Source organism: Crocodylus siamensis, chromosome 2 (genome assembly GCF_052110815.1).
Source record: "Crocodylus siamensis isolate JL-2025a chromosome 2, ASM5211081v1, whole genome shotgun sequence".
Classification (NCBI taxonomy): Eukaryota; Metazoa; Chordata; order Crocodylia; family Crocodylidae; genus Crocodylus; species Crocodylus siamensis.
The window spans coordinates 230,348,377-230,374,552 of NC_143396.1; the positions used below are offsets into that span (position 1 = coordinate 230,348,377).

At 43.2% G+C, this 26,176-nt stretch overlaps 2 protein-coding genes across 2 annotated transcripts in view; both read left to right on the forward strand.

Annotated features, from left to right (window-relative positions):
* LOC149871842 (cytosolic phospholipase A2 delta-like) overlaps positions 1–6,578 on the forward strand; it is a 48,184-nt gene extending 41,606 nt beyond the window's left edge. Inside the window, exons 14-16 of the mRNA XM_090034641.1 lie at positions 1,790–1,956; positions 5,382–5,568; positions 6,370–6,578. Coding sequence (XP_089890767.1) covers positions 1,790–1,956; positions 5,382–5,568; positions 6,370–6,578 — 563 coding nt within the window. The remainder of the gene's footprint in view (positions 1–1,789; positions 1,957–5,381; positions 5,569–6,369) is intronic.
* Positions 6,579–14,540: 7,962 nt separating this feature from the next.
* Positions 14,541–26,176, forward strand: part of LOC149871843 (cytosolic phospholipase A2 epsilon-like) — a 52,204-nt gene continuing 40,568 nt past the window's right edge. The window contains exons 1-2 of the mRNA XM_090034642.1: positions 14,541–14,588; positions 25,299–25,371. Of these exons, the coding sequence (XP_089890768.1) occupies positions 14,541–14,588; positions 25,299–25,371 (121 nt within the window). The remainder of the gene's footprint in view (positions 14,589–25,298; positions 25,372–26,176) is intronic.

Here is a 26,176-nt window from a genome sequence, read left to right on the forward strand (position 1 = left end):
CAGGATTAGGCCTTGTGCCACCTCTGCTTCTCCCTATGCCACCTCCTTTAGCCCCTCCCCACAGGATCAGGCCCCATGCCACCTCCCTGGGGCTCTGCACCTCTGGGGCTATGCCACCCACACCATCTCTGGGGCTCTGCACCACCCGCACAGCCTATTTGGAGCTCCTTGCTGCCTTCTTCAGTTCTGTACTGCCCATACCACCTTCCACAGCTCTGCACTGCTTCTTTCAGCTCCATATTGCCCATGCCACTTTCCTGAGGTTCCACGCTGCATACCTGGGGCCCCACACTGCTTCTGCTTGGCCCTGTGCTATAGTATCAGGCCTTGCACCACTTCCAGCCAAGCCCTGGGTGTCCAACTGGGGCCCTGGACCATGCCTGGATGCTGATCTAGCATGCTATCCAATCCATGGGCTGCCCACAGGTCTGGAAATTTAGCTGTGGCTGAGTGATAACTACTGCCACTGCCAAATCTTTGGACCTGTTGGGATCCCTGAGGGCTGGATGGCATGGCTCCATGGGCTGGATCTGGCCTGGAGGCTGGAGGTTAAGCACCCCTGCTATTATTGTTTCCTTCCTAGCTGGCATAAATAGTCACTTTTGCCTCTGCACATTTTAAAATGGTATCTCTGAGGCATGTCTGAACAAACCTTCACTGAGCAAGTTTTGGCTTTTTGGTAGGGGTTGGAGAATTTTAAAAAAATGTATATAAACATCAGATATTTAATACAGGCAGTCCTCAACTTACAACATTTTGAATTACAACATTTCATGCTTACAATGTTTATAAATTGACACCCTGTTTCAACTTTATGACATCAGTTTCAACTTTACAATGCGTGATCAGATGCAATGTCACTCCAGCGAACAAGTCGCTTATCTCCTTGGAGAACATCTGTCCAAACTTCCTTGGACACTTTCTTTAAGAAAGCAGACAAGACTCTAGCAAAACCTGCAGCTGAGACTCCTGAGAAGACTCCAGTCAAGAGTCCTTCAAAAAGTCCAACCAAGAGCCTTTCAGAAAGTCCAGCAAAGTCACCTCAAAGAAATCCTTCCAAATCAATATGATTGCTATTTACAACATAAATACATTCATGTAGCTATATTACTCATCTATAATTGATCGAGTATAAAATTCTGGGATATTTTTGGTGAAAACAGGGTATCAGGTTTTGGTTCAGGAATGAATCCCCGATTTATAACATTGTTTCTTATGAGAAAATTTGTTCTGAGTTGCAACGTTTTGACTTAAAACATGGTTTTCAGGAACCAATTGTGTTGCAAGTCTGAGGACTGCCTGTACAAAGCTCTGTGAAATCACTAGAATAGATTTAATGTCATAATCCATTGCAAAGAATTACCAGCCTATCAGTTCCCTTACAATCTATACAAAATAGATTCTGAATGCGCCTTTGGGGGGAATAAAGGTATGAGTTTTCTTGGGATAGATAGGAAAACCTTCAGAAATGTTGTGCAGTTCCACATTTTTACAAAGAAGGACTGAGGGAGGAGTTAGGGTTCTCCCCCCGCCCCAAGAGTGGCTTCTTGAGCCTCAGTTTTGTTATTGCTGATGAACATTGTGGGGGAAGTAAAGATTAAACACTGAGTTTAAAAACCTCCATTCTTTAGTCAATTCTTTCAAAATAAGTTTGATGGTGCCATTAGACAGCAGCATTCCCAAGGCAATCAGATATGAAAACTCTTATTTCTTCTCTTTATATATAAATTGAAAGAGAATAATCCAGATGAGCTCTCTAAACTAATAGCTAGAATTACCTGCTTTTTAGACTCTCAGCTGGATGTGTTCCCTAACCAGCTGACACCATCAGAAGATGATCTATGTCTGGTAGATGCTGCATATTTCATCAATACCAGTTGTCCGCCACTCTTGAGGAAAGAGAGGAATGTGAACATCATTCTGTCATTTGATTACTCCCTGAACACAGCATTTGAGGTATTTGATTTAATTTTTCTTCCCTTGAAAGCATCAATTTTTTTATCATATTGTTTAACTTGGCTACAATTGTTGAGGAGCTGTAAAGACCAAAAAATGCTAAATATGGCCCTACTCTTAAATCTGCTATCTTTACCTTAGGGATACCATCCTTTTTATAAAGTATACTAGTGTAAAAACCCATAAGAATGATGGGCATAAATAGGCTACTTGTTACAGAGTATTACGTTTCTGTAGTCCACTGTGTCATTACCAACTTGAGCTGTTCTGCCTGGTCTTCCTCTATACAACGGGTGTCCATCAATGTTTCCAAGTATCACCTCTGAATTCCTTTGGATGTTTCTTCTGACATTGATGATTTTCTGTGCATTTGGATTCAATCCTCCACCTGGTCCATGAATCATACATGTTGTCACAATGATCTTTGCTCAACAGGCAATGCACTATTGTACAAAAATGTTTGTTTCTAAGTTCTGGTAATGCTTGTTGTTCCGATTCATCATCAAATCCTGCAAATACTCTGGAAATGGTCTTTTTGGAGGCAGAATCACTTTACCCTTATGACAACAACTCTGGAATTGACCATCTGACGGTCTTTCAGCTTGGAAGTTTAAAGAGCTACAAAATTGACACACTATGTTCCTCAATCCACAACTATGTTCCTCAATCTCATTTTCAGTGAATTTATTGTTGTCTTCTCTTTCAGCCTGTCTTCTATTGCCTGTGCAAACCCTTTGCCTTTCCATTGCATCTCTTCTATGATGTCCTCTTTGCTCATTTGTTTCATTTTGCCTTACTCTTGTCATTCTTTCTGCATTCAATTGCCATCTATTCTGTGCTTCACTTTGGTAAGGGTGTTATGGGTTAAGGTTAAAGTAAGGGTGTTAAGGGACAACTTTTGCTCAGATACCGAGAGTTACACCATAACTAATTGAAACCAATCACTAGAAATCCAGAAAGGTGAGCGCAAATACGTTTTTTTCGAGCATGACAGACAGAATGACAAAGACACAAATGAAGCAAATTATTATAGAAGATATTGTTATAGTTAAAATAACTCTTACTATAGTTTAAGTCCTGAAGGTACAGACTTAATATATCTGAGATGCTTAACTTTGTGAATGCAGTGCTCTTTCTACAAATCCACACATACAAATGGAAAGTGAACTCAATTAGAGAATAAATCTTTATGAGCATATTGTTTGTAAATAAGAAAAAATAAAATATAAGGCTTATTTTAACCATAGTTATATGTGAGGAACAATTATCCAAGACTGTTTCAATGGGCTTTCAACCCTAAAGACTCTTCAAAATTGGGGCAAAAATAACAAATTATTTTTGTTGTATCAGGAGAAAACCAGTAAGAATAAGTTTGCATTTGTAACCATTGTCTGGCCAACATGGCTCACAGGCTCTAACAGACCTACAAGTCAATTACACAAACTTACATAAAAATAAAAAATCAAATAGTTCAGCTCATAACACCACTAGATAGTTAACAGAGGTAGCTGTGTTAGTCTGCAGTCAGATAGAGGCCTTGTGGCCCCCATGGTGATAGAGGGAGTGGGGCAAGGGGAGGGGCAGGGGCAGGGGCTGGGGTGAATCAGACTCCAGGTCTGGGACAGGCCATGGGACTGAGCCATGGGAGGCTTGTCTAGGAGTGCGTGGGGAGGTGGGGATGCCTCCCCTCTACTGTGCACACCTCTGGGGAATGGGGGGCATGTGCCCCCCTGGATTTGTGAACAGGGTGGAAGCGGGCTGCCTGCTGCAGGCTGGGGCTTTGCACCTTGCTGCCTTTGCCCTGGGAGCTGCGTGCTAGCTGTGCGTCCCTTGCCTACGCAGTGGCAGAATGCATAACATAGCATCATGCGGCTCCTGGGGCAAAGGCAGCAGGGCGCAGAGCCCCAGCCAGCAGCAGACAGCTCACCTCTGCCTTATGCACAAATCTGCGGGGGCACATGCTCCCCATGTCTTGTTTGCGCGTGTGCACAGTGGCGGGGAGCTGCCCTCCCATGCACCTGGACGAGCCTCCTGTGGCTCTGTTCCTGACTTCCCCTGGCCCTGGCTCTAGCCCCAGGGTCCTGTTCACTCCAGCCCCTGCCCCTGCCCTACTCCTTCCCTCACCATAGAGGCCTTGATCTGCTCCCCTCCTTCCCCCAGTCCTTCCTTTCCCCCCTCCACAGATTTATTTCCTGGGTGCTGCTCTACACACCATTGGGCTGCATTCCTGGCTGCATGCATGCTGCAACTGTGCATTTGCATGTGGTGTCCCAATGCAGCACTGATATATCAGTGCAGCTCTAGTCTGTCTTTGTCTGTCTGTGTGGCCCCTCCACTGCCCCTTACTGCTGTAGCACCCCAGAGCCTGTGCTGCCCTGCAGTTCCTCTGTACTACCACCACTACCCAGCTGGGTGGGCCAGAGGTGGCGGTGGCAAAGAGGAGCCCAGGTGCAGACTCCAAAACCATGTGCATGATTAACATGCTAAAAAGTAATGCATTAATTGGTTCTTCCATTGGTGTAATCACGCATGTTAACAGCGATTAATTAACAACCCTAATAATAAGTAATGTGAAGGGGCATCAAATTACATTGTATGGCAGCCATACAATGTTTTATCATGTCCATAAAACAGTACCAAAAATTTTTAGTTTTGGCTGAGTTTCAGTGTCTAGTTTTTGGGTTTTTTACACTTTTAGCAACTGCAGTTTTAACTGGTTTAAATATTTCTAGTAACAGATGTTTCTTGCTTGAGAACTCCAATCATGCCTCTCTTGTTATATTAAAAAAAATCTTTTAACCAGATGTTTTAAACAGAGTATATGTTTGCAAGGGCAGATCCAGAGAGGGTGCAGTGGCATGGTTTTATCCCTGTTTTGGACCCTGGTGAAGAAGCAGCAGCTGGAGTCTATATTTAAGTCCCTGAAGCAGCCAAGAACTCTGCCTCCCCTTGGTTCTCCCTCATTTCACTGTTGTGCCCAGCAGCACATCCCTTCCCTTTTTACTTCCCCTGTCTGCTCACCTCTGGCTCAGCCAGGGACAGGAGCAGGCAGTGTGTGTTGGAGGGATGAAAGGGGAAGGAAGGTACCATTGAGCAAGGAGGGGAAGAGAAGGAGTGCTGAGGGGCAGAGCTGGGTTTTCACCTGCTTCAGGAACTTACTGTCCCTGTGATGTTGTCTACCAGCCTGCCTGGGGGAGGACGAGGGGCCAGGGGCAGATGGCGACTGGGAATGGGGGAATGCAGCCACCCTAGCTTCTTTGTTCATTGCTCCTGCACAATTCTTTCCAAAATCCTGGATCTGCTCATGTGTTTGCTGTTTATTTCTCGTTCAATATATTAATCTCTTTTACCTTTTTATATTCCCAATAGGTTAGCTTTACTTTTGTTGCTGAGTTTCTAATGTTGTCCCTTCTGTGGTGATATAGGTCATAGAACAGACTGGGCAGTACTGCTCAGAGCAGGGAATACCATTCCCGAAAATTGTGCTGAGTGAAGAGGAAAAAAAACATCCGAAAGAGTGCTATGTGTTTATGGATGAAGAAAATCTAAAGACTCCCATAGTTCTCCATTTCCCACTGGTGAACAACACATTCAGGAAGTTCAAGGTACCGGGTAAGCAGCTTGAATATCAACAAGAGAGAATTTTAACGCATAAAGAATCTATCCATATTATAAAAAGTGTATCAAAATTATCTGTTGGCTGTCCAGTAGAAGATGTATATGGCTTATTATTGTTGCCAACTAAATGGAAAAACTCTTCTTGGGTGCTATAGCCAGTGCCTTTTGGAACTGAAGTTCATCCTTTCTATTCAGTGTGCTCAATGTATGCCATGTGGTGTGTGGCAGAAGTCATGACCATTGCTATTTCCCATTTTGCAGCAGTGAAGGTATAAATCTGTAAATACTGTTTACTTAAGTAACTCAGATTTAGGTAGTTGCAGGTCCTTGATCACTGTAATCAACTCTATCCCATGTGGATGCCAGGATAATAGACTGCAGGACACTGAAGGCTTTAGATCTTCAGAAGAGGGGATTCTGGCATCTTGGAATTATTTGCCTGTTTGATGTTGATGCCAGATATTTTTTGCCACTTGTTCGTGCCTCAAGTAAATCCAGTGTTGAATGGACTACGGTCAATAGAAATTTCTTCCATGGCCGGTATAGAGAATCCTGCACCTTTTTTTGTCATTCATGGGAATTGATAGTGTGCCCTCCTCAGTCACATAGGCCATTCAATTGCCCAGCTGTTCCAAAAGCAAAGAGTAAAATGGAAACATTTTTATATCACAAGAAGGAAAATTTACTTTCTCTAGGTTGGTACCTTCATAGATGTGCAAGCCTATTTAATGATAAAATGTCACTCTACATTTCCTTTCAACATTGAGCAAATCAAGTTGGTTTCCCTTTTTACAGGGGTGGAACGCAGTCCTGCAGAGTTGGCAGAAGGAACAGTGCCTCTTGCTGGCTGTTGCTCACCTTATAACTTACTGAATATGACCTACTGCAAGGAGGACTTTGATAAACTGCTAAAGCTCACTGACTACAATGTCCAGAATAACAGAGACCTGATTCTGCAGGCTTTCCGCGAATCCATATCACGAAAGAAATGCTGCAGCAACTGAAATGATGCAAGCCTTGGGAGTTCTTCCATGCTATGCATTTCCTTTAACATGACAATAAGGAGAATTCCTCATGATCATGATATGATTTAATGCATTATTCATTAGATGTACAACACAAAAATGCTTCATATTTAAAACTCAGTTCTTTCTAATATTACACTAATATGGTCATGAGTCTTGACAATGAAGTTAGAATTTTTATGTAGGAGTGGCTGGTTATTTAATACATAGATAGTGTGAATCTCAGCCAGATCTATGCTGACTATGTGTTACTATCTAACCGTGACTTGCAGAAAATATGTTGGCATTCTGTCCAATGGTCATGCATCCAGGTCACAAAAACACTTCCACCAGTGACACCTTTGTTGGCAGTTGCAGCAGAGAGAATAAGAAGTAAGCAAGCCATGGAGATGGAGAAATGTGTTAAAACCAGAAATGGATGCTGCAGATTTGAAATAAGGTGAACTGATGATGTTAGAAAAGTATTCCCTGCTCCTGCCCATCTAGTGTTTGGCTACATGGAGAACTTTATTTTCTAGGCCTGTCAAGCCCCCACCTTTCCCAAGTACTAAAATTCACTTTAAAGCGGGAGAGGTAGGTCTGAAATTGGATACTATTAAATGCCAAGTCCAGGTGCAACATCTTCAGTGTTTCTCTGTTTCTTTCCAACCACAGAGCTCATACATGTCGAGCCCCTAATGCCGGTGCACCTTTGACCTGCGAGCCTGGGTTGGCATGACCGGCTTGGCGCGAGGAGGGGGATTTATAACAGGGCAGGTGGGTGATAACGGTGAGCAGGAGTCAGAGGATTTAAACACAGCGTATGGTTATACAAAAGGTTTGTTTTACTTACGCTACTGATGTGCTGCAGTGTAGGCAGAAGAGTTGATTTATTCAGTTACAGCATGCAGATATCATGTTACCCAGCATTTACAGGGTGGGTAAGAGAGTTGCTTGTTACAGATTCCGAGCGATTAACACAAGCCGTTGCAGTCTGCAGATTACCGAGAGCTCTTGATAAGAAAGATAACATCAGAGATAGAGAGATAAACGGGGATACACCAGAAAGATACGTAGGTGGAGAGATGCACGATCTGTTCTTCTTGAGTGTATACACAGTTCTTCACTTTGGGTGGAAATTCTTTCAAAGTTATATTTGCCAAAGGTGACCAATTACTATACGCCAGCCATAAATAATTAATGAGTTGGCACTCGTGCTTTCTTTGTTTGCTCAGGTTTCAGGAAAAAGGGGGGTTATTTTTACTTGGGTGGTACTGGTCCTGTTTGGTCACAGGATGGCGCGCATAGTATATTGTTTAATTTTACAACTTTACTAAAGTCAGCTAATCTCGTTACTATAGGTACTTTATCTTTCGTGTTGGGCTGTCAAGGTCAGTTTCTCTGTCTCGTATGAGAAGCTCAAGCGATTTGAAATGAGGCACAGATAGGAGTGTGTATATGCAACACTGTTAATACAGAGGGATAAATTACAATTACAGAGTTTGTTGTGTTAGCTTCTGACCTTTTGCCATCTGACCTTTTGCCATCGGCATCTGAAATCAAAGACTTTGATCTTTGACAATACAGACCTTAAATTTAACAGTCGTAAACAGTGACTTGTAAGCAGCACAGAAACAGAGTCATGGGACTCTTCAGCCTGGAAAAGCGCAGGTTCAGGGGTGATCTGGTGGCCACCTATAAGTTTATCAGGGGTGCTCACCAGGATCTGGGGGAATATCTGTTCACCAGAGCACCCCAAGGGGTGACAGGGTCGAATGGTCACAAACTCCTCCATGACCATTTCAGGCTGGACATAAGGAAGAACTTCTTTGCTGTCCGAGCCCCCAAGGTTTGGAATAGACTGCCACCGGAGGTGGTTCAAGCACCTACTCTGAACACTTTCAAGAGACATCTGGATGTTTATCTTGCTGGGATCCTATGACCCCTGCTGACTTCCTGCCCCTGGGGCAGGGGGCTGGACTCGATGATCTTTCAAGGTCCCTTCCAGCCCTGATGTCTATGAAATCTATGACTACTCATCTATGACAAATGTGCAGGAAATTCTCAACATGAGAATTCTCACCATTGTATTCATGAATTGGGCAAAAACAACTGTAGAATTTAAGAAAGAATGAAGAAATTATTTAAACAGGCCATCATCTACTATAAATGTTGACCATTATAAAACTACTGACCTTAATTTTTTTTCATGAATCACTGCCATTTTTAAAGAACTCCACTGAATGAATTAGCACTGGATCTCATCAAAAGTGTTTAAAAGAAAAACACAACATGTGCTGTGCTCTGCTGGTCTTACTTTTTCCTGAGATAGGTTTGGGCTGGAGATGACTGAGACATAAAGTGCTTTCCATATGTAAGTCAATTTTTTATGCTTCATGACATGCACATATCCTGGATAATGCTGCTGCATCACTGCCAGCTGCACTGCTTGTGCTATGGTTTGCAGCTAGCCTTCAGACTGGAACTTGAGGCTTTCCTCCACCTTGTCCCACTGAATGACTTTGTACATTGATTCTAATATGCCAAGTTAATGCGAAAAGAAATCAGCCAATTGTGTGTATAGCAAAAGCATATCTACTCCTTTTACCGTTGCCACCCTTTTGTCTTCTGTTTTTGCTGTCATCATTAATTGAATATATTTAGAGAAATAAATACAAATGTTCTGAAAGATCATTACCTTCATTAACATAGAGATTAAACCTCTGTTGTTTTCTTATAGTGTGTCCCTGCTGGTACAAGTTATGCTGGCAACTGTGCGAAACGGCAAGTATTTGGTTCAGATTTGGATTCAGCTGATTCGGGGGACAGTGATTCAGGTTGGTGATTTGAATCACCATCCCAAATCTACTTATCTGAATCTGATTCAGAGATTTGGCTGCTGCCGAATCAGCCGAATTGCTGAATCATGCAGGCCCCATCACCTGCCTGCTCTCAATGGCTGCCCTGCCCAGCCAAGCTCCCGGCTCTTTGAAAAAAAAGCCCCCACTCACCAGCTGCTGCCAGGTGGGGGGTGATCCCCACTGTCCCATGCCACATGGGAGGGCTCTGTCATGAGCCCCCTGACCACCACCCTCTGTCCCAACCCCCGCAAGTCTGCTCCATTCGCCCCAGAACCTGGCCCTTTAAAAAAACAAACAACAAAAAACCCTGAACTCGCCAGCTCCAGCCCAGGAGGGGGCAATCCCTGTTGCTACCCATTGCCCCATGCTGCATGGAGGGCTCTTCCATGAGCCCCCAGAAGCCCCAAGGCTGCTGCAGCAGCTGATGAGTATGGAGTTTCTTTTTTTTCTTTAAAGGTCTGGGAGAGCAGTTGGAGTTTGGGGGCCTCACGGCAGAGCCCCTCATGCAGTGTGGAGCAGTGGGGACCACCCCCCTGCCTGGCAGCACCTAGTGAATGGGCGCTTTTTTTAAACAATGGGGCCAGGTGGGGCAGCCATGGGGAGGCACTGGGGGGGGGGCTAGGGGAGCAGGCAGGGGATGGGCCCTGGTGGGGGTCCCCCATAGCTCCCTCCCTCTCCTCCAGCCCCCTCCCCCATTCCCTACTTACTGGCAGGGTAAGGGGAGTGCCTGATCTCCTTTCCACTCTGAGACCCCAGCCTCTTAGTCCTTCACCCATCCTGGTTCTCCATGACCCTCACTCAAAGAACTAGCATCCAGTTCTGCTCCTGAGGGAGAGACGTCATCTCCTGTTGTGGTGATTCAGTGCAACCCACAGTTCCAAGGAGCAGCGGATGGTCTCCCAGGCATTTACTGGAGCAGAGGCCAGCAGCCAGAGGTTCTCTGTCACCTCCAAAGGGCTTAAGCAGTTCCTCTCTCCCCACTTCAGCCTGCACAGCCCTGACCACTCCAAAGATAATCAGCTGTTCATTTCCAATCTCTTTAGCTCTCTAGAACTTAACTATTTGTCTCAGCCACCAAACTCTTCTGTTCTGAGACCTGCCAGATGGTTTTTCCACCCAGTTCTCCCTTTTGTGGTGTTTATCTCGACATCTACTGGCTGCTTCCAATCTCACCTTTGTTGATATGTCAACAAAACCATTCAAGACTGCTTATGCTAAAGGTCCAGTCCTGCACAGGATAAGGAGGTAAACAAAGTCATATGATATTAGAAAAACATGAACACAATTAACACACGAATATCATAACAAAACCTGGTGTTTGTCACACTGTGCATGTCCAAGACTAGACAAGTAAAAGTCCTTTTCACAACTTGGATGTGAAAATCTGTAGTGTAACTTGGATGTGAACAATCCACCAGCTTTGCGCCCCAACTTAATGCAGGTGCCAGAATGGTGCCCTTGCCTATAGAGAGTCTGTGCCCTACCAACAGCAGCAGCTGGGTGCACAGACGCTGCAGATGTCAGCAACAACTGAGGTAGGCAGATCTTTTCACAGCAGTAGTAGCTTGGGGACTTTTTTGAGTCCCTAGAGCAGGTAAGACTCCATTTCCTCAGACCCCTCTGGCACTGAGCAGCACATCTCCTCTCCACTATTCTGCAGAAGGGTTTGCCCAGGGGGCAAGCTCTTTTACTTATGCCTCTACTGAAAATAGTATTTGTTAAAATATTAATCTGCTATGTAGTTCCAAAATGCAATAAATCTTTGTGTAATAGTAAAACATACTGATCTTTTTCACCCCTACCTGCTTAATCAATAGTTATAGTTGACCCATTTCACTAGGTGTACTGCACTAAAAAACAAAAAAACACCCACCCACTTTTTGCACCTAAGAGCAAACAAATCTTTGCTCCCCTTGTTTTTATTTGTCATCTTCACCTTCTCTGTTCTACTTCTCTGATTTATTCCCTTCATCTGTTTAGTTTGAATGGGTCTTCCAAGTAATGCAACTGCTTGTTGTGTTGCTGTTCTCTGTCAGACATGAGAGTTTCAAAAGTCAATCGCTTTAGGCTTCTACTATTGACTTTACTTGGACAATAGTGTCAAATTTTCAAAGGAGAAGTAGCTTAGGGCTGAAAAGAGTGTGCTTTCTTTGAAGATCAGTTACCACCTCCGCTGGCACTGAGTTTATGACCCAGACACCTTGTTCTGGGTGGACCCAAACCCTCAGACTGATCATGACCTTTCCATTTGATTAATAGGCAAATTTTATTGATACACAGTGATAGCAAATAAGAATAATTCAAACAATTTTATATCTACCAGTCCCAGAGTTCAGAGAGTCATGATATGTCTGGGCAGTATGCGAGCTTCACCCTAAGGTTCTCTCTTGAATGTCAGATGTCAGCAGCCTGGAGGCTGGAGGCTGAGCCCCTCCCTCCCCCCCCCCAGTGGAATGAATGAGATGGGTTGGTGGTATGCCCTCTGTCCATGGTGGCCTCAGGTTCCCTCCCCAGGTGCACTTTGCTGCTCTGAAATCCCTTCTTTTATATCTTTTCCCCCCTGTGATGACTCTTCATCTTCGAACATAGTTAATTGGTTTTCCTGTGGTTGTCATATTGTCCATGTTCTGTTCTGTTCTGTCGGCATATTCCTTTGTTTCAAAAACCCATCACATGCACACACCCTAATTTAGTTTTTTCTGGTGTCCTAAATTGGTTCTGTTCCCTAAAAATGGAAATCCCACAGGCTCTGCAGCTCGGCACTGTGTCCTGTCCGATGTGGAAGAGTCCCTTATTTCATGTTATGGAACAGCGTGGCATTAATTTCCCAGCCTATGTGTATTCTTGCTGTTTGCCTGTGTCAGCCACAGTGGGCCTTGAAAGCACAAACAGGCTTTTATAAATCAATTAACCCTTGCTGTTGTCCTGGACCATTGTTCTAATGCAATATCTATTTTGCCTACAAGCCAATTTCCAAAAGCAAAACTCTAAATGCCATTCTATAGCCATCAGTCTGGACAGAAAATATAGAGAAGACAGGAATGCTAAAGAAAAAGGTTGGGTATGGGGAGGAGAGGGAGGGAGAGACAGTACTGAGATGAAGGGGAATGATGTTTTCACTTTTTAATTTGTCCTTAGAAAGCTGATTGGCCTCAGAGGGCTCTGAATTTTATCAGCAATTTCTTTTTCTCCTCTCAAACACCATGGACTAGGGTTTAAACATGTTTTGTTTTTAAACTGTTTATGAATGTTTGAAAAGATAGAGGATGGGGGTAGAAGTGAAGCAGCTCAGTACTACAATTAGGTGCTTGTGTTGAGACAGTTTATGTGGGCCAAGAGGCTTTTCAGCCAGGCCGGTGGGAAATCCTTTAATTATTGTGAATTATGTAATTTACGTGGAACATTCTAAGGTGTATGGGAAGCATATGTAACTGTACGAAGAGAACATGTTGAACATATTATCCACTAGACTGTGCCCTACCGTAATTTCTCATTTGTGACCTCCTCTAGATTCACTATAGTAGAAGGTGCAACTCTGTGTGCATGTTTTGCTTTCCTTGTGTTTCCCTTAGGTTGTTTGTGCAAAAATTCTGCAGCAAGCAATTATAAGTACTTTTCTCAGAGGCTGAACTTACTCCTGGTTTAACACCACTGTGGCTGCCTAAAACTCATTGTGTAAATTCTTTTTTGGGGAGTGAAGCAGGGTAGCCATTGAGGAACCATTGTGCTTAGGTTTTGTGAGGTACAGCCTTTTGTGGAAAGTTGCTATAAACACTAAGACATTTTGCTCTTTGTCTCATTTGTATTAAACCAAAGCCCAAGAGTAGCAATTCATATTGGGCACTACAGAACAGAGAGGTCCGGGTGAGGATGATCCCCTGCCCTCCATCAGTGCTGACCTCATGAAGGAGCACCTTGAGAGGCTGGATACCTTCAAGTCAGCCGATCCTGACAATCTGCACCCCAGGGTACTCAAGGAGCTGGCGAGCATCATAGCTCAGCCCCTGGCACGGATCTTTGAGAACTCCTGGCGCTCTGGTGTAGTGCCCGAAGACTGGAAGAAGGCCAATGTGGTGCTGATCTTCAAGAAAGGGAGGAGAGAGGATCCGGCAAACTACAGGCCCACCAGCCTGACCTCTGTCCGGGGGAAGGTTTTAGAAAAGTTTATTAAAGAGGTCATCCTTAATGGACTGGCTGATGCCAACATCCTGAGGGATAGCCAGCATGGGTTTGTTGCGGGTAGGTCTTGCTTGACCAATCTCATTTCCTTTTGTGACCAGGTGCCCTATCACCTGGACAAGGGAGAAGAGATTGATGTCATATATATTCCTCTCCCTGGGATATTATGGATTTATTGTTCTCCTTGAAAGTATCCCCCGAGAGCTGAACTGCTATTTATAGCAGGCAGGCAGGAGTCTGATGCTCTTAAACTGCATCATCTTTTAAGTATATAATACAGTATATACTGCCTGCAGTGTAGTTTCTATTTCTTAATTCTCTCCTTGAATTAAATCAAGTATGTACTTTTCTTAACTGCTGATTCATGTGCACCATTGTTTGCAATGCACAACAATAATGATGTGATTTCCTACTCCTGCTGTGCTACATATGGTTGTCACACGTTGTAAGTATCTGGCTGGATTTCTTTTCTGTAATGATGAATATGTAGAGTCAAGTGTTGCCTACTTTTTTTGGATTCCATACTTATTCAAATAGAAGATGGCCCCTGATTATAAGATGACCCCCAAGAATAGATTCTATATATGGAAAATTTATACATTTTTATAATTTATAGGTATAGAATCTAATTACTGGAGATTTGCTTTGAATGTGTCCTCTTTCCATTGCTACAGCAGAGAAAATCAATATGGGGGGTCAGATAGCTCTTTGTTCTCTGCTTCACCCCAACTTTTTCCCTTGGTAGCCCCTTCTTCATAGGCAGATTAACACATGGGCCCCCTCAGATGCCTGGGTTCCCTTGAGAAATGGTGGGTTTCCTCCTGCAGGTGGGCAGCATTCTAGCTTGCAAGGGGTCCTGCTTGGGGCTGCCAGAAGCAAGACACAGAGGGTGCTGTGTGCATGTGCACTGTTACATGCAAGCATGTGGCCAGAAAAACAGCCAGGCACTGTGGAGAGCAGCTCCCTGAAGGTAAGGAGTTGGGTGTGGGGCAGATTGAGGCCCCCATGGTGAGGGTGGGAGTGGGGTAGGGGCTGGGGATGCTGGCCAGCCTGGGCAGTGCATAGGATCTGGGGCCAGGGTAGGGAGCAGGACAGAGCCATGGGTATGCAGAGGGGAAAGGGGATTGCCCCCCATTTGCCCCTCTAGCTTTGTGTGCAGGGTGGATGTGGGCTGTTGGCTCAGGACTCTCCACTCTGCTACCTTCCCCTTGGGAGTCCCGCACCAGCCATGCCCCCCTGCCCACTCAGCAGCAGTAGAGGCAGCAAGTTGTGTCTCCCACTGCCAGGCAGGCAGGAGGTGCACAGGTGGCATGGGGCTCCCAGGGCAAAGGCAGCAGAGCAGAGAGACCCGAGCTCACAGTGGGCAGGCTGCATCTGCTCTTTCCTTGCTTGGCTCTGCCCCACTCCAGCTGTGCCAGGGGTGAGGGGGGGCATATGCCACCCCATCCCCAGCCCAGCCACGTCCACCCAGCTGTCCGCATGGGACACAGAGACCCACCCCACCCTTGGCAGTGGCAACCTCAGGAACTGTATCATCCAAGCCAAGGCTTTGTCTACCCAGGCCTTAAAAACCTCCAGGGATGAAGAGTCCACAACCGTTCTGGGTAACTTGTTCTAGTACTTCACTACCCTCCGTGTGAGCAAGTTGTTTCTAATATCTAACCTAAACTTCCCTTGCTGTAACTTGAGACTGTTGCTCCTTGTTCTGTCATCTGCCAGCACTGAGAACAGTTCTGCTCCATCCTCTTTCGAACCACCCTTCAAATAGCTGAAGGCTGCTATTACTTTCCTTCTCAGTCTTCTCTAGTCTACATAAACCCAGTTCCCTCAGCCTTTCCTTATAAGTTACGTCCCCCAGTCCCCTAATCAATTCTGTTGCCTTCCCACTGGGCTCTCTCCAATTTGTCCACATCCTGTCTGCAGTGGGGGGGCCTAAACCTGAGCACAATGCTCCAGACGTGGCCTCACTGGTGCTGAATAGGGGGGAATAATCAGTTCCTTTGACCTGCAGGCAACATACCTACCAATGCAGCCCAGGATGCCATTAGTCGTCTTGGCCACAAGAGCACACTGCTGGCTCATATTCAGCTATTGTCCACTGTAACCCCCAGGTCCTTTTCTGCAGAGCTGCTGCTTAGTCTGTCAAACCCCAGCCTGTGCCCGTGTGTGGGATTGTTCTATCCTAAGTGCAGGACTTTGCACTGGTCCTCAGTGAACCTCCAGAGATTTTTTTGAGTTCAGTCCTCCAATTTGTCTGGGTCTCTCTGAATCCTAGCTTTACACTCCAGCATATCTACTACTCCCCTCCAGCTTGGTGAAATGCTACATTTCAGACCTTTTAATGATAAGAGCAAACTGCACAAGTATTTGTATTATAGTAAGGCCACTGACAGACAGTTATAGGTGCGATGGGATCATGGTGCCCTTGTTCTTTTCAGCTACAATGATGTCCAGGTACAGTTGTCTTCTGCAGCCTGGGCTGGTTTGGTTGATGGACACGGTCCCAGCTGAGGCTGGGATGGTGTTCACCAGCTGGTCCTGGACAGCACTGTGGCAGAGCTCCCATTCTCTGGTGTGGAGTTTTCAGGCACATAACCTGTAGGGAAGGGCCTCTGATTCATAGCTGCCTCTTTGGCACTCCTGCCATGGTTCCCATACCGGACAGCACCTTTGAGCGGCAGGCAGTTGAGTCAGGTGAGCTTGGAGATCTTACCTCCTTTGGGTTTTGCTTTCAGGTTGCCAGCGTGTACTTGGCTTAAATGACATCCTGTAGGAACATTTTTAGGCAGATCCTCAGGCATGAGGTCACAGTGATGTGGCTGGCATTGGGGGCTGGGAGCAACGAGACTCCCACTTCTGGATGCTCCTTGGATCAGGTCGAGGCACAGCAGTGCACTTCCTGAGGTGGTGCATGGTATTGTGGGCTTGGCTCCACAGCGAGATAAAGTCCCCACAACCTCTGCTGAGCTGTTCAGTAAGCTGCTCAGGAAGGTGGCCAGGTTTCTGCCAGTGGGCTGCCTGGCAGTCTTCCAGTGGGTGGTCTCCTTCAGGGTGCTAGTGGTAGAGCCACTCAGGAAAACTGGATCTTCCTGGGCTATTGGACCAAGTCCTTTCCTAACACAGTTAACTACATTGTATAATCCCGTTTATAAATTGACCAAGTTATATTTCTCTTAAGACAGTTCTCTGAAAACTGAATTAAGAAATAAACATTGGCCCAGTAGATTTACTCATATAGGAATAAGAAAATGGTAAAGCATTACTTGTGCTTTTGAAATCAGGAAGAGGTGGGGCATTGAGTCAATTAGTAAAACACCTGCTCAGCCACTTCAGTCATCTCAGATGCGGTAAATAAGTTTCAAGAGCACTCCCGAGGTGTGGCATCCAGTGCTCAGATATATGTAACCTTCCAGAGGTGTGAGAGTGAGGCAGCCATGGGATCCTCAGCCAATTCACCTTTGGTAAGAATAATATTGTTCCATTGTCCTGAGATGTAGCAAAGCATAGGCATTGAGAGTTTTGCTTTAAATATTGAGAAAGTTTATGAAAAGCAGCTTTGTAAATAAGCAGAACTAGCAGGGAATAATACTTAACCCCCTGCCATTTTTGTACCTCCTGTGTACCCAGAAAGGGTACTGGTAGTTAGAAGAATGCAAGTTAGAAGGTGGCCTGGTGCAAGGGAGAATAGCTTCACTTTTGGGGGATTAATGAAGTATATATGCAAGTATTGGTTTCAACACAAAGCATTACAAGTTAGAATTGTAATGAAAATTGAACAGAAAATTGAATGCATATTGCCTGGTATGATTATTAGCCATTCTCACTGCTTTCTTTCCAGGTCCTGCACACCCAAGCAAATACATCTGGAAAGGTGGCGACTAAGTGGGGACATTATGTGATGCCATGTAGCTCTGAATATAAGGTACTAAACAATAGACATAATTTATGAGCTATTGGTGGGAGATGAAGAGTGCTAGGGCTTCCTGGAATCAATCCCTCACCAGCCGTCTCTCTTCTAGGCTTTTGTTTTATTACTATGGGAATGATAATTTTCAGAAGTTAGAGAACAGAAATGTGGATTTTTTGTGGATGGATTGTTTACATTAGCATAACATAATCAATATGGCTTGGAGATTCAGAATAGGAAGAAGGGGATAATTTTGCCAAATTAGAAATTGTGATATCTAGCTTGTAGGTACACATCAAGCTTTTAGTGGATCTGTCTCTTGGGGGGGAATAAAATGAGAACTTCAGGTACTAAAGGTACCTGATCAATTTTTAAAGTCATTTAACAGTCTGTCAGGTGGTCTCCAGGCATGGAAACTCCACGGACTAAAAAGTAATCAGGTTTTTGTGGCCAAGCATTCCTCTTGGCTGGCACTGTCTATTTTTTAAGGTGAAACAATGCTTATGAGGATTATAGAAAATATAGAATAGGCAACATGACTAATTCATGTTACCATCTACCTGGTTGCCAAATTTTGGTTTTGATACAGAAAATAAAATCTTTAAAATATGAAATTATTTTCTCTCTGGGTGCTCTATGTCCTACCTCACCTCCTACAGAGAAAATATTGGGTGTATTTTTACAGCATGGAAAAAAGTATTTTTTTGGATTAAGACCTTACATTCTCACCATTTACTTGAGGACTTCTAAAAAATGTTAATTTCTTGTAATGTAATTCATACAATGCACACAAACAGCAATCTATTTCAAGAGCTTTATTGAAGGGTAAAATGTATCAGTTCCAGTTCCTAAAAAGTATGAGACAGAACATATTCTGACAAATGTATATACTTATTAATACTACTAATTTAAGAGAACTCAAATGGTTGAGAGCCTTAAATAATTACATTTTATGGATCACTTAGATGTTTGATGGAAAGTACCATAAAAGTACAAGAAATTATTTTATTAAAGGCTATTTCTATCACTAACAGTTCATTCAATTATTATGTTAGGAGGGAATAAATCACTGCATATTCAGCATGACATTTGTACCAACATATCATCAAAGTCCACTGTCATAGAAATTATGGCTTTCAAATACATTGCAAGTTACAAAAGCATGAGAGTATGCTATATTTACTGACCAGCTGACTTAATTTAAGGCCACCAGATTCAAAGTCACTATAATTTAAGTACTGTATCAGATTTATTGCTAATATCATCTAAGTATTCAGATCAGATGAATAATGAAGAAATAAGTCTGCTACATAACACAAATATGGCAGAGCCTGAACAGGAAAAGCTTATATTATATAAGGATGAATAAAGCACCATTTCCTTAACTAGTTAAGTATCATTTGGATCATGGTAGTAGAGAAAGATCCCCATACAGGTTCAAGATTTTAACATGCTAGAAGCTGTACAAACCTATAGTAGGAAACTATTTGTGCCTAAAAATGTAATGATCACAGTGGTACATAAGGTATTAGTAATAACTAGTTCAGTTATTGGAGTAAGAATCTATAGTCTCTGTTGAGACTGTGGGGGACTTCTGATTATGCCATGGTTAAAATAAGGATCCAGGAAAGAGTTTGGGGAGAACAAGCCTCAGTTACCACTGAATGACCTGGTAAGAGATGTAGAAAAAGAAATACATACCAATGAGCAGGGAGGCTAGTACAAAAAAGGAACTGAGGTAAATGAAGAAAGTAAAGAGGTAAGTGAAGAGCTTGGAAAAAAGATGAGTAAAAATAGCAATTTTGGAAAAAAAACAGATAAAAATTGGAACAAAAATTTGGTTTTTTTGAGTATAAATATAGGTGCAGCAAGGATTGTTCCTTTGTATTGACCCAGGGGAACATAATTTATTCATGGCATTGCTATCATTGTCTCAGGCAGTTCTACTGAGTTGGGCTAATTGCTAAATAGACTAGCTAGTGACAAACCTCTCTGAGACTTTCACCACTGAACATGAATTTGAGTCTTTATTTTTCTTTTCTGCATTGCACCTGAGTTTCAGGAGGCTGCATGCTAGCAGTGGCCTCCTGGAGCACACAGATCCAAGTAGCCTGAACACTGAGAATGGCAGAGAGCAAGAGACTACCTGAACACCCCTCCCCCTCCCGAACAACAGAGACCATGCTGATTTCTTCTTTCACAATTTCACATTTGAGTTGGTTTTAAAAGTTTTGTTTTTTAAGAACAGCTACTCTGAGGGCGGTGATGGAAGACCCAGGGTGGGCAAAATGTTCTGCCATGGGCTTTTGTGTATTTTTGGAATTGATGTTGGATCAGCGTTCATTCATTCTTGCACACAGGATCATCCCATCTGCCCAATGTAGGCAGGGGAGGGGAACTGTAAGGAGGTGATGGTTTGGGAATGACAGAATTGTTAAAGCCTTGAGCCTTAGGCTTATTCAGTACTTGCACTGAATCAAATCTTTTTCAACCTAGCTGTCATGCTTACTTGGTTACTTGAACTGGGAACATAAAGGTAGAGTTGTGAACTGTCCATGAATTTATGGTCAGATTGTAAAAAAAATCCCCAAAATGCCTGTCCATAAAGTCAGTAAAAGAAAAAAAAAGTTGTCTGGAAAAAAATATTAAGCAACTGGACCTTAACTGAAGATCCATCTCAGAGGCAAATATTGAAGGACAGGCAGAGCAGAGCAGTGTCATCTGGTATCAAAGCAGCAGCACAGCACCTTGTGGCAAGTCACTTCAACAATCTTGACGGCATGTCCAACTATACTCTTTATATCCTTACCCTTTATTAGCTTTACTTAATCTTATATATAAACATGCTTTATGACAATTTTATCATGTCCATTGGCTTAAATTTTACCTTTACTTACCCCCATTCATGTTTCACTTATGCTAATACAAGGTAATAATTCGTTGCATCTTTTCTGCCTGACATCAGGGTTAAAAACATCAGCTTTGCTTTAGCCATTACAAAGCTTGCTAATTTTGTACCGTGGCTGCTTGTGCAACTTGTTGATAACCTCAGCTCTTTTTCTTGTGGAATACAGTAGTGTGGTGGAGGGTTTAATGGCTCTAATAATAATAAAAAATACATTGTTGGCTACAGTATGTGGTGTTTCTTAACCAGGCTAGCTCAGTGGGTCTTCTACAACTAGTTGTATGTGAAAGGTTCTAATCATTGCAGGACTATTTAACCTATTTTTGCTTTTATATGTCATACATTTGCATAATTATTGTCTTTTATTCTTGACCAGATATCTGTTTGTAATTCTTTTCTTCATTGCACCGATAAATTCACAGATTTTCTTCTCGGTTCTAATCCTGTTATGCCACTAATTTAGTTTTGACATACCTCTTACTCTTATATTGGAATTTACAAAGAAACCATTTCTTACAAACATCTTTAACATATTTCTCTGTCTGACTTATGTGCTCCTCAGTCCTGTTGGCTTTCCCTCTAGTTTTTAGTTCAATTGCAACCCCAGACCCTTATTTAAGTGATATTCTGTCACTCTTTCATTTTGATTAAAGCAGCTCTTTCTCTAAGATGTTTCACAGTTTCTAAGAAATTTAAACCCCATTCATTAAATTACCTTAACCAACCAAGTACTGAGTCCCTGAAATTACTTATGATTAGCTGAATCTGCAGATGGACAGGAAGCATGTCAGAGCTTTGTATATGAGATTTCTTCCTAGTGGATTAAATCTAGCTTCTAGGACTTACATCATTGGAACACCTTTGGAATTCCTTACTGAAGTATTATGATTTAGCATGTGATTTTTCGTGGCTCCTATGTACTTTCAAGGAGTATATAAAATGACATTTGGAAATCCTGAATTCAGTTGGGATTCGAGCAGTGATATCTTAGATCAGGGCAGTGCAAATCCTTCCAAATTTGGTTAGTAATTACTTTGTGTGTTTTTCAGTTACACTGTGTTTACTAAGGCTGGGCCCATGAGAATTTGCTTAAAGGATTGTGCTCACTGAAATAAAAATGGTAGTAACAAAAGCTGGCTTGGAAGTTTCAGCTCAGTAAATTTCACAGAACTTGTGAACCCGTGTGTGGAGTGGGAGAGCTGCTACCTTGAATAATTTTCTTTTATAAGTGGAAGTTATTTAGACAAAGAAGATAAAAGTTTTAGCTAGAACAGGAGATAGGAGAGAGATTTTTAAAAGCAATTCATGCTGAACAGAAGCTTTACATGTTTTATGAATTGTTGAGGAGATACTGAGACTGCTTCCAACATTATAATAGAGGCAGACAGGACACAACGATGTCAAGGGATGACACCATTTCATCCTTTATATGGAACCCTGCAAAGGATTTTCAGAATTTCAGTGGAATGTATGTTGGTAAGGGCCTGGGTACCACCCACATCGTGCGGTATTGAAGCTGTTAATACCAATGGAGTACAAACTTAGGTATTGCAGCAGTGAAGTAAGTTATTGTGATAGTCATAGAGACCTGGGTAATAAAATGATCCTATGTAAGAAATATGATATTGTGATACAATTGATGCTGTACCAACATTTGTTCCATCAGCTACATGTGAGTGGTAGAAATGATTTGCTGTGTTAATATGTCTCAGAACTGAGAGGAAGGCAACAGAAAGCTGGAGTGAAGTCTAGGTACACTTCAAAAAAGCAGTTTTCCCTGCACCCAGGGGGCAAAAGAGCAATCTACAGGCTGTTGCAGCAGACCATGAGGCCATTTTCTTTATTTTTTTCTTTGCATTTGCAGCAGAAACTTTAGAAAGAAAAGGAAAAGAACCAAACTGAAAAACAAACAAACAAGGGAAAAAGGCTATAAAGTCTTGTGACTTCTGTTTCTTAAGTATGTGAAACTTATTTCCAAAACCCTACAGATGTGGAAAGAAGAGTGCTTTTGTAATTAAGGCACTGACTGGAACTCAGGAGATGACTATTTCTTAGTTTTCAGTATACATCCTAGGGGACTTTGGGCAAGCAACCTAAATCTCTCTATGGCTCAGTTCTTTCTCCGTAAAATAGGGACAATAGATTTCATAGACATTAGGGCTGGAAGGGACCTCGGGAGATCATTAAGTCCAGCCCCCTGCCCAAAGGGCAGGAAGTCAGCTGGGGTCATAGGATCCCAGCAAGATAAGCATCCAATTTACTCTTGAAGGCGTTCAATGTAGGTGCTTGAACCACCTCCGCTGGCAGACTGTTCCAGACCTTGGGGGCTCCGACAGTAAAGAAATTCTTCCTTATGTCCAGCCTGAAACGGTCTTGCAGGAGTTTGTGATCGTTCGACCTCGTCATCCCTTGGGGCGCTCTGGTGAACAAATGTTCCCCCAGATACTGGTGGTCACCCCTGATAAACTTATAGGTGGCCATCAGATCACACCTGAGCCTGTGCTTTTCCAGGCTAAAGAGCCCCATGGCTCTCAACCTGTCATTATAAGGTCTGTTTTCCTGACCTCTGATTATGCGTGTGGCTCTCCTCTGGACTCTCTCAAGCTTCTCCACATCCTTTTTGAATTGTGGAGCCCAAAACTGGACATAGTACTCCAGCTGCGGTCTCACCAAGGCCAAGTACAAGGGTAGAATGACGTCCTGGGATTTGCTTGAGAAGCATCTATGGACGCAAGCCAGCGTTTTGCTCACTTTACTAGCCGCAGCATCACATTGCAGGCTCACGTTCATCTTGTGGTCAATGATGACCCCCAAGTCTCTTTCTTCTGTAGTACTAGCCAGCGTAGCACTGCTGAGCCTTTAAGGATACTGCAGGTTTTTCCTCCCAAGGTGGAGAACCTTGCATTTTTCAGTGTTAAACACCATCAAGTTCTCGTCTACCCATTTGCTGAGCTTATCCAGGTCAGCCTGGATCGCCCTCCTGTCTTCAGGTGTGGATGCTTTGCCCAAAAGTTTGGTGTCATCAGTGAACTTGGCCAGTCTGCTTCTGACTCTAATGTCCACATCATTAATGAAGATGTTGAACAATACAGGTCCGAGGACAGAGCCTTGTGGGACCCCACTGGTCACAGGGCACCATGACGATTGACTTCCATCAACCACCACCCTCCGACCATGGAGCCAATTTCCCATAGAATTTCCTTTCTTCTTCCAAGTATCTGGTCTTCTTTATTTAGACTGGCGGATCTTCAGGGGATGTATTTTTTCTCATCGCATGTTTGAACATTGCTTAATGGAGTGGGGCCTTGACATCAATTGGAGTTGATAGGTGGTACCTTAATATAAATAATAACTAATGCTGAAAGACACTTGCCTTATTGCAAAGTTAAAAGTCAGCCATTTTATCTGAGGCTATGGCAACATGTGGATTTTACCCAGAGTCAGCTTAAAGATGGAACCTCCCAGTGAGTTTTGCTTTGATATGCTGGGCTTTAAACTCAGACACAAAGCAAAGTGAACATGTATGTGCATGCATATGTATATGTATGCACACATGACTGCACTCAGAGGGGCAAACAAAACATCTGGTGGTACATGAATCAACATGATTTAAAATGGTAGAAATGGTTGGCAGGGATCCTCTCGAACTGAGGATCCCTTCATTGCAGAACTCTACAAATGATGCTGTTAACCCATGAATAAGTGCTCAGATGATGATCCATAATGTGAGGGAGAAGGCAAAAGGGTAGCTATCCTTACTCAAGGAAGAAGCACGTTATTTTCATCCATTTTCTATTCAACACAGTGGAAAATGGTGGGCTCTGATCAGCTGTCCTCCACCTGAGAATTGAGAAGACAATCCTATTGACCTTGTAGAGACATTCAGTTTCTCCTGGGAGAGTTTCTGCTCTCTCAGGAGAAGCCACAAATGTACAGATGTTCAGGCTTTTTCTCCCAAGATAAAAATGGCTTCTGCAGGAAAAAAATAAGCTGGGAAACAGCCAGAGTTTCTTCTGGAAGATCAAATATCCGTATGTGTTGTGGCTCATCTCAGAAGAGAACACAGTCTTCCAACATCTTCCCCTCCCCTCTAAGGGGCCACTGTTTTGCTGGACTCTGCTGCTCCAGCAGGGAGCAGAACATGCTGCCTTTAGAATCCTCATATTATGCTGCAGGAAAACACAGCCTGACCATGGGTAATCTGGGTCAGCCAATTAGGGCTGTCCTATGCACTACTTCTGCCTGTCACCAGGCAGACTAAAGAAGCCTGCAAAGCATGTGGTGATGTGTGTACAGCCCTTTCCTCCCACGCCCTGCTGCACAGTGTCGGCACTGAAAGGTGTCTACTTTTCAGGGCCTTGGCAATCAAATATCTGTACACATAGCTCTGAGTCAGTTTTTCTACCAGGAGAACAAACCTGGGAGAATTTTAATGTGTATGCGGTTATAGCGTTCACTGCAAACAGCTGGATTTTACAAGGTTGATATTTTGCTTTTCTTGAAATAATACTTTTTAGGTATTTTTTCCATTCCTTAGAAACTGCAATTAAAAATAACCTCTTCAAATGAAATTGGTTTAAAAAATCCAATCATATTAAAAACATAGCTGAACAAGAAGAGGGAACATGAGCTTTTGATTGTCAGTTATCATAGGGTGCTGTCTAGGCATGAGGAAGTATTTCAGTACAGAAATTACAGTGAAACTCATCTATGGAATATTTTTATTTGCACTGATTGCTTACTATACTAACTATATTTGTTAGATATTTATTTTTTCTATTTCTTCATCTCTGCTATGTAATGAAATACACAGCGTCAATTATCTCCATATTTCCCTAGTCATTAATTTTTTTTCCATTGGCTTGCAGCAAGAAGGAACACCATTGTGCTTGCTCACTGTGAAAGTTATCAGGATGAGGAATCTCCGTAAGGCAGATTGTTGTGAGTATTTCTGCTTTTCCTACAGCTTCCTTGTATTTCTGAAACTATTCAAACTACAATTGATTATCAATTGGTTATCAGTTATTACATGTACTCTGAATTGCTGTTAGTTTCTTTGTATTATACCTCATTATATTTTTTTATAAAGTAACACCTTATTATAAAGATTTTTTGGGGCGGATAGGGGTTTTATATCTATATTTCATATTTTGAAATAGGAAGAATGTAAGACTAAGTCAGGCAGAAGGTAATGTAAGGTGTGACACCTTAGGCCATGTCCAGATGAGTGCGGCTGTGTGGTATGTAGCATTGCAGCCTCATCTGCAGCACCACACATTCAGGTGTTCTCTGTGCTACAAGGTAGCAGTGTGAGGTTTTTTTTTTGAACCTGGTATCAAAAAAATCCATGAGAAAAAAGTGCACATGGGGACAGTGTGCACTGCCCAAAACCAGAGCCTGCTCGGTCAGCACCACACTCCAGCTGCTGGCCAGGGCTCTGGTGGCAAGAGATTGCTCCCTGAGGCCCCCAGAACCTGAGGTAAGGCTGCTGGGGCCAGCAACTGTACTAGCCTCCCCTACCCCACCCGGTGTAACCTGTCATATTTTAGAGGACATGTGGCAGAGGCGTTCTCTGGGGACAAGTAGCATAAAGTGTGCCACTGATTCTTGTCCCCAGGGAAACAAACATCTATGCTCTTGTGGATGTGGCCTTAGAGACTAACTGGTTCAGAGCTGGCATGAGTTTATAAAACTTTATGCCAGTTTTGAACCAGATAGTCTCTAAGGTGCCATAAGACACCTATAC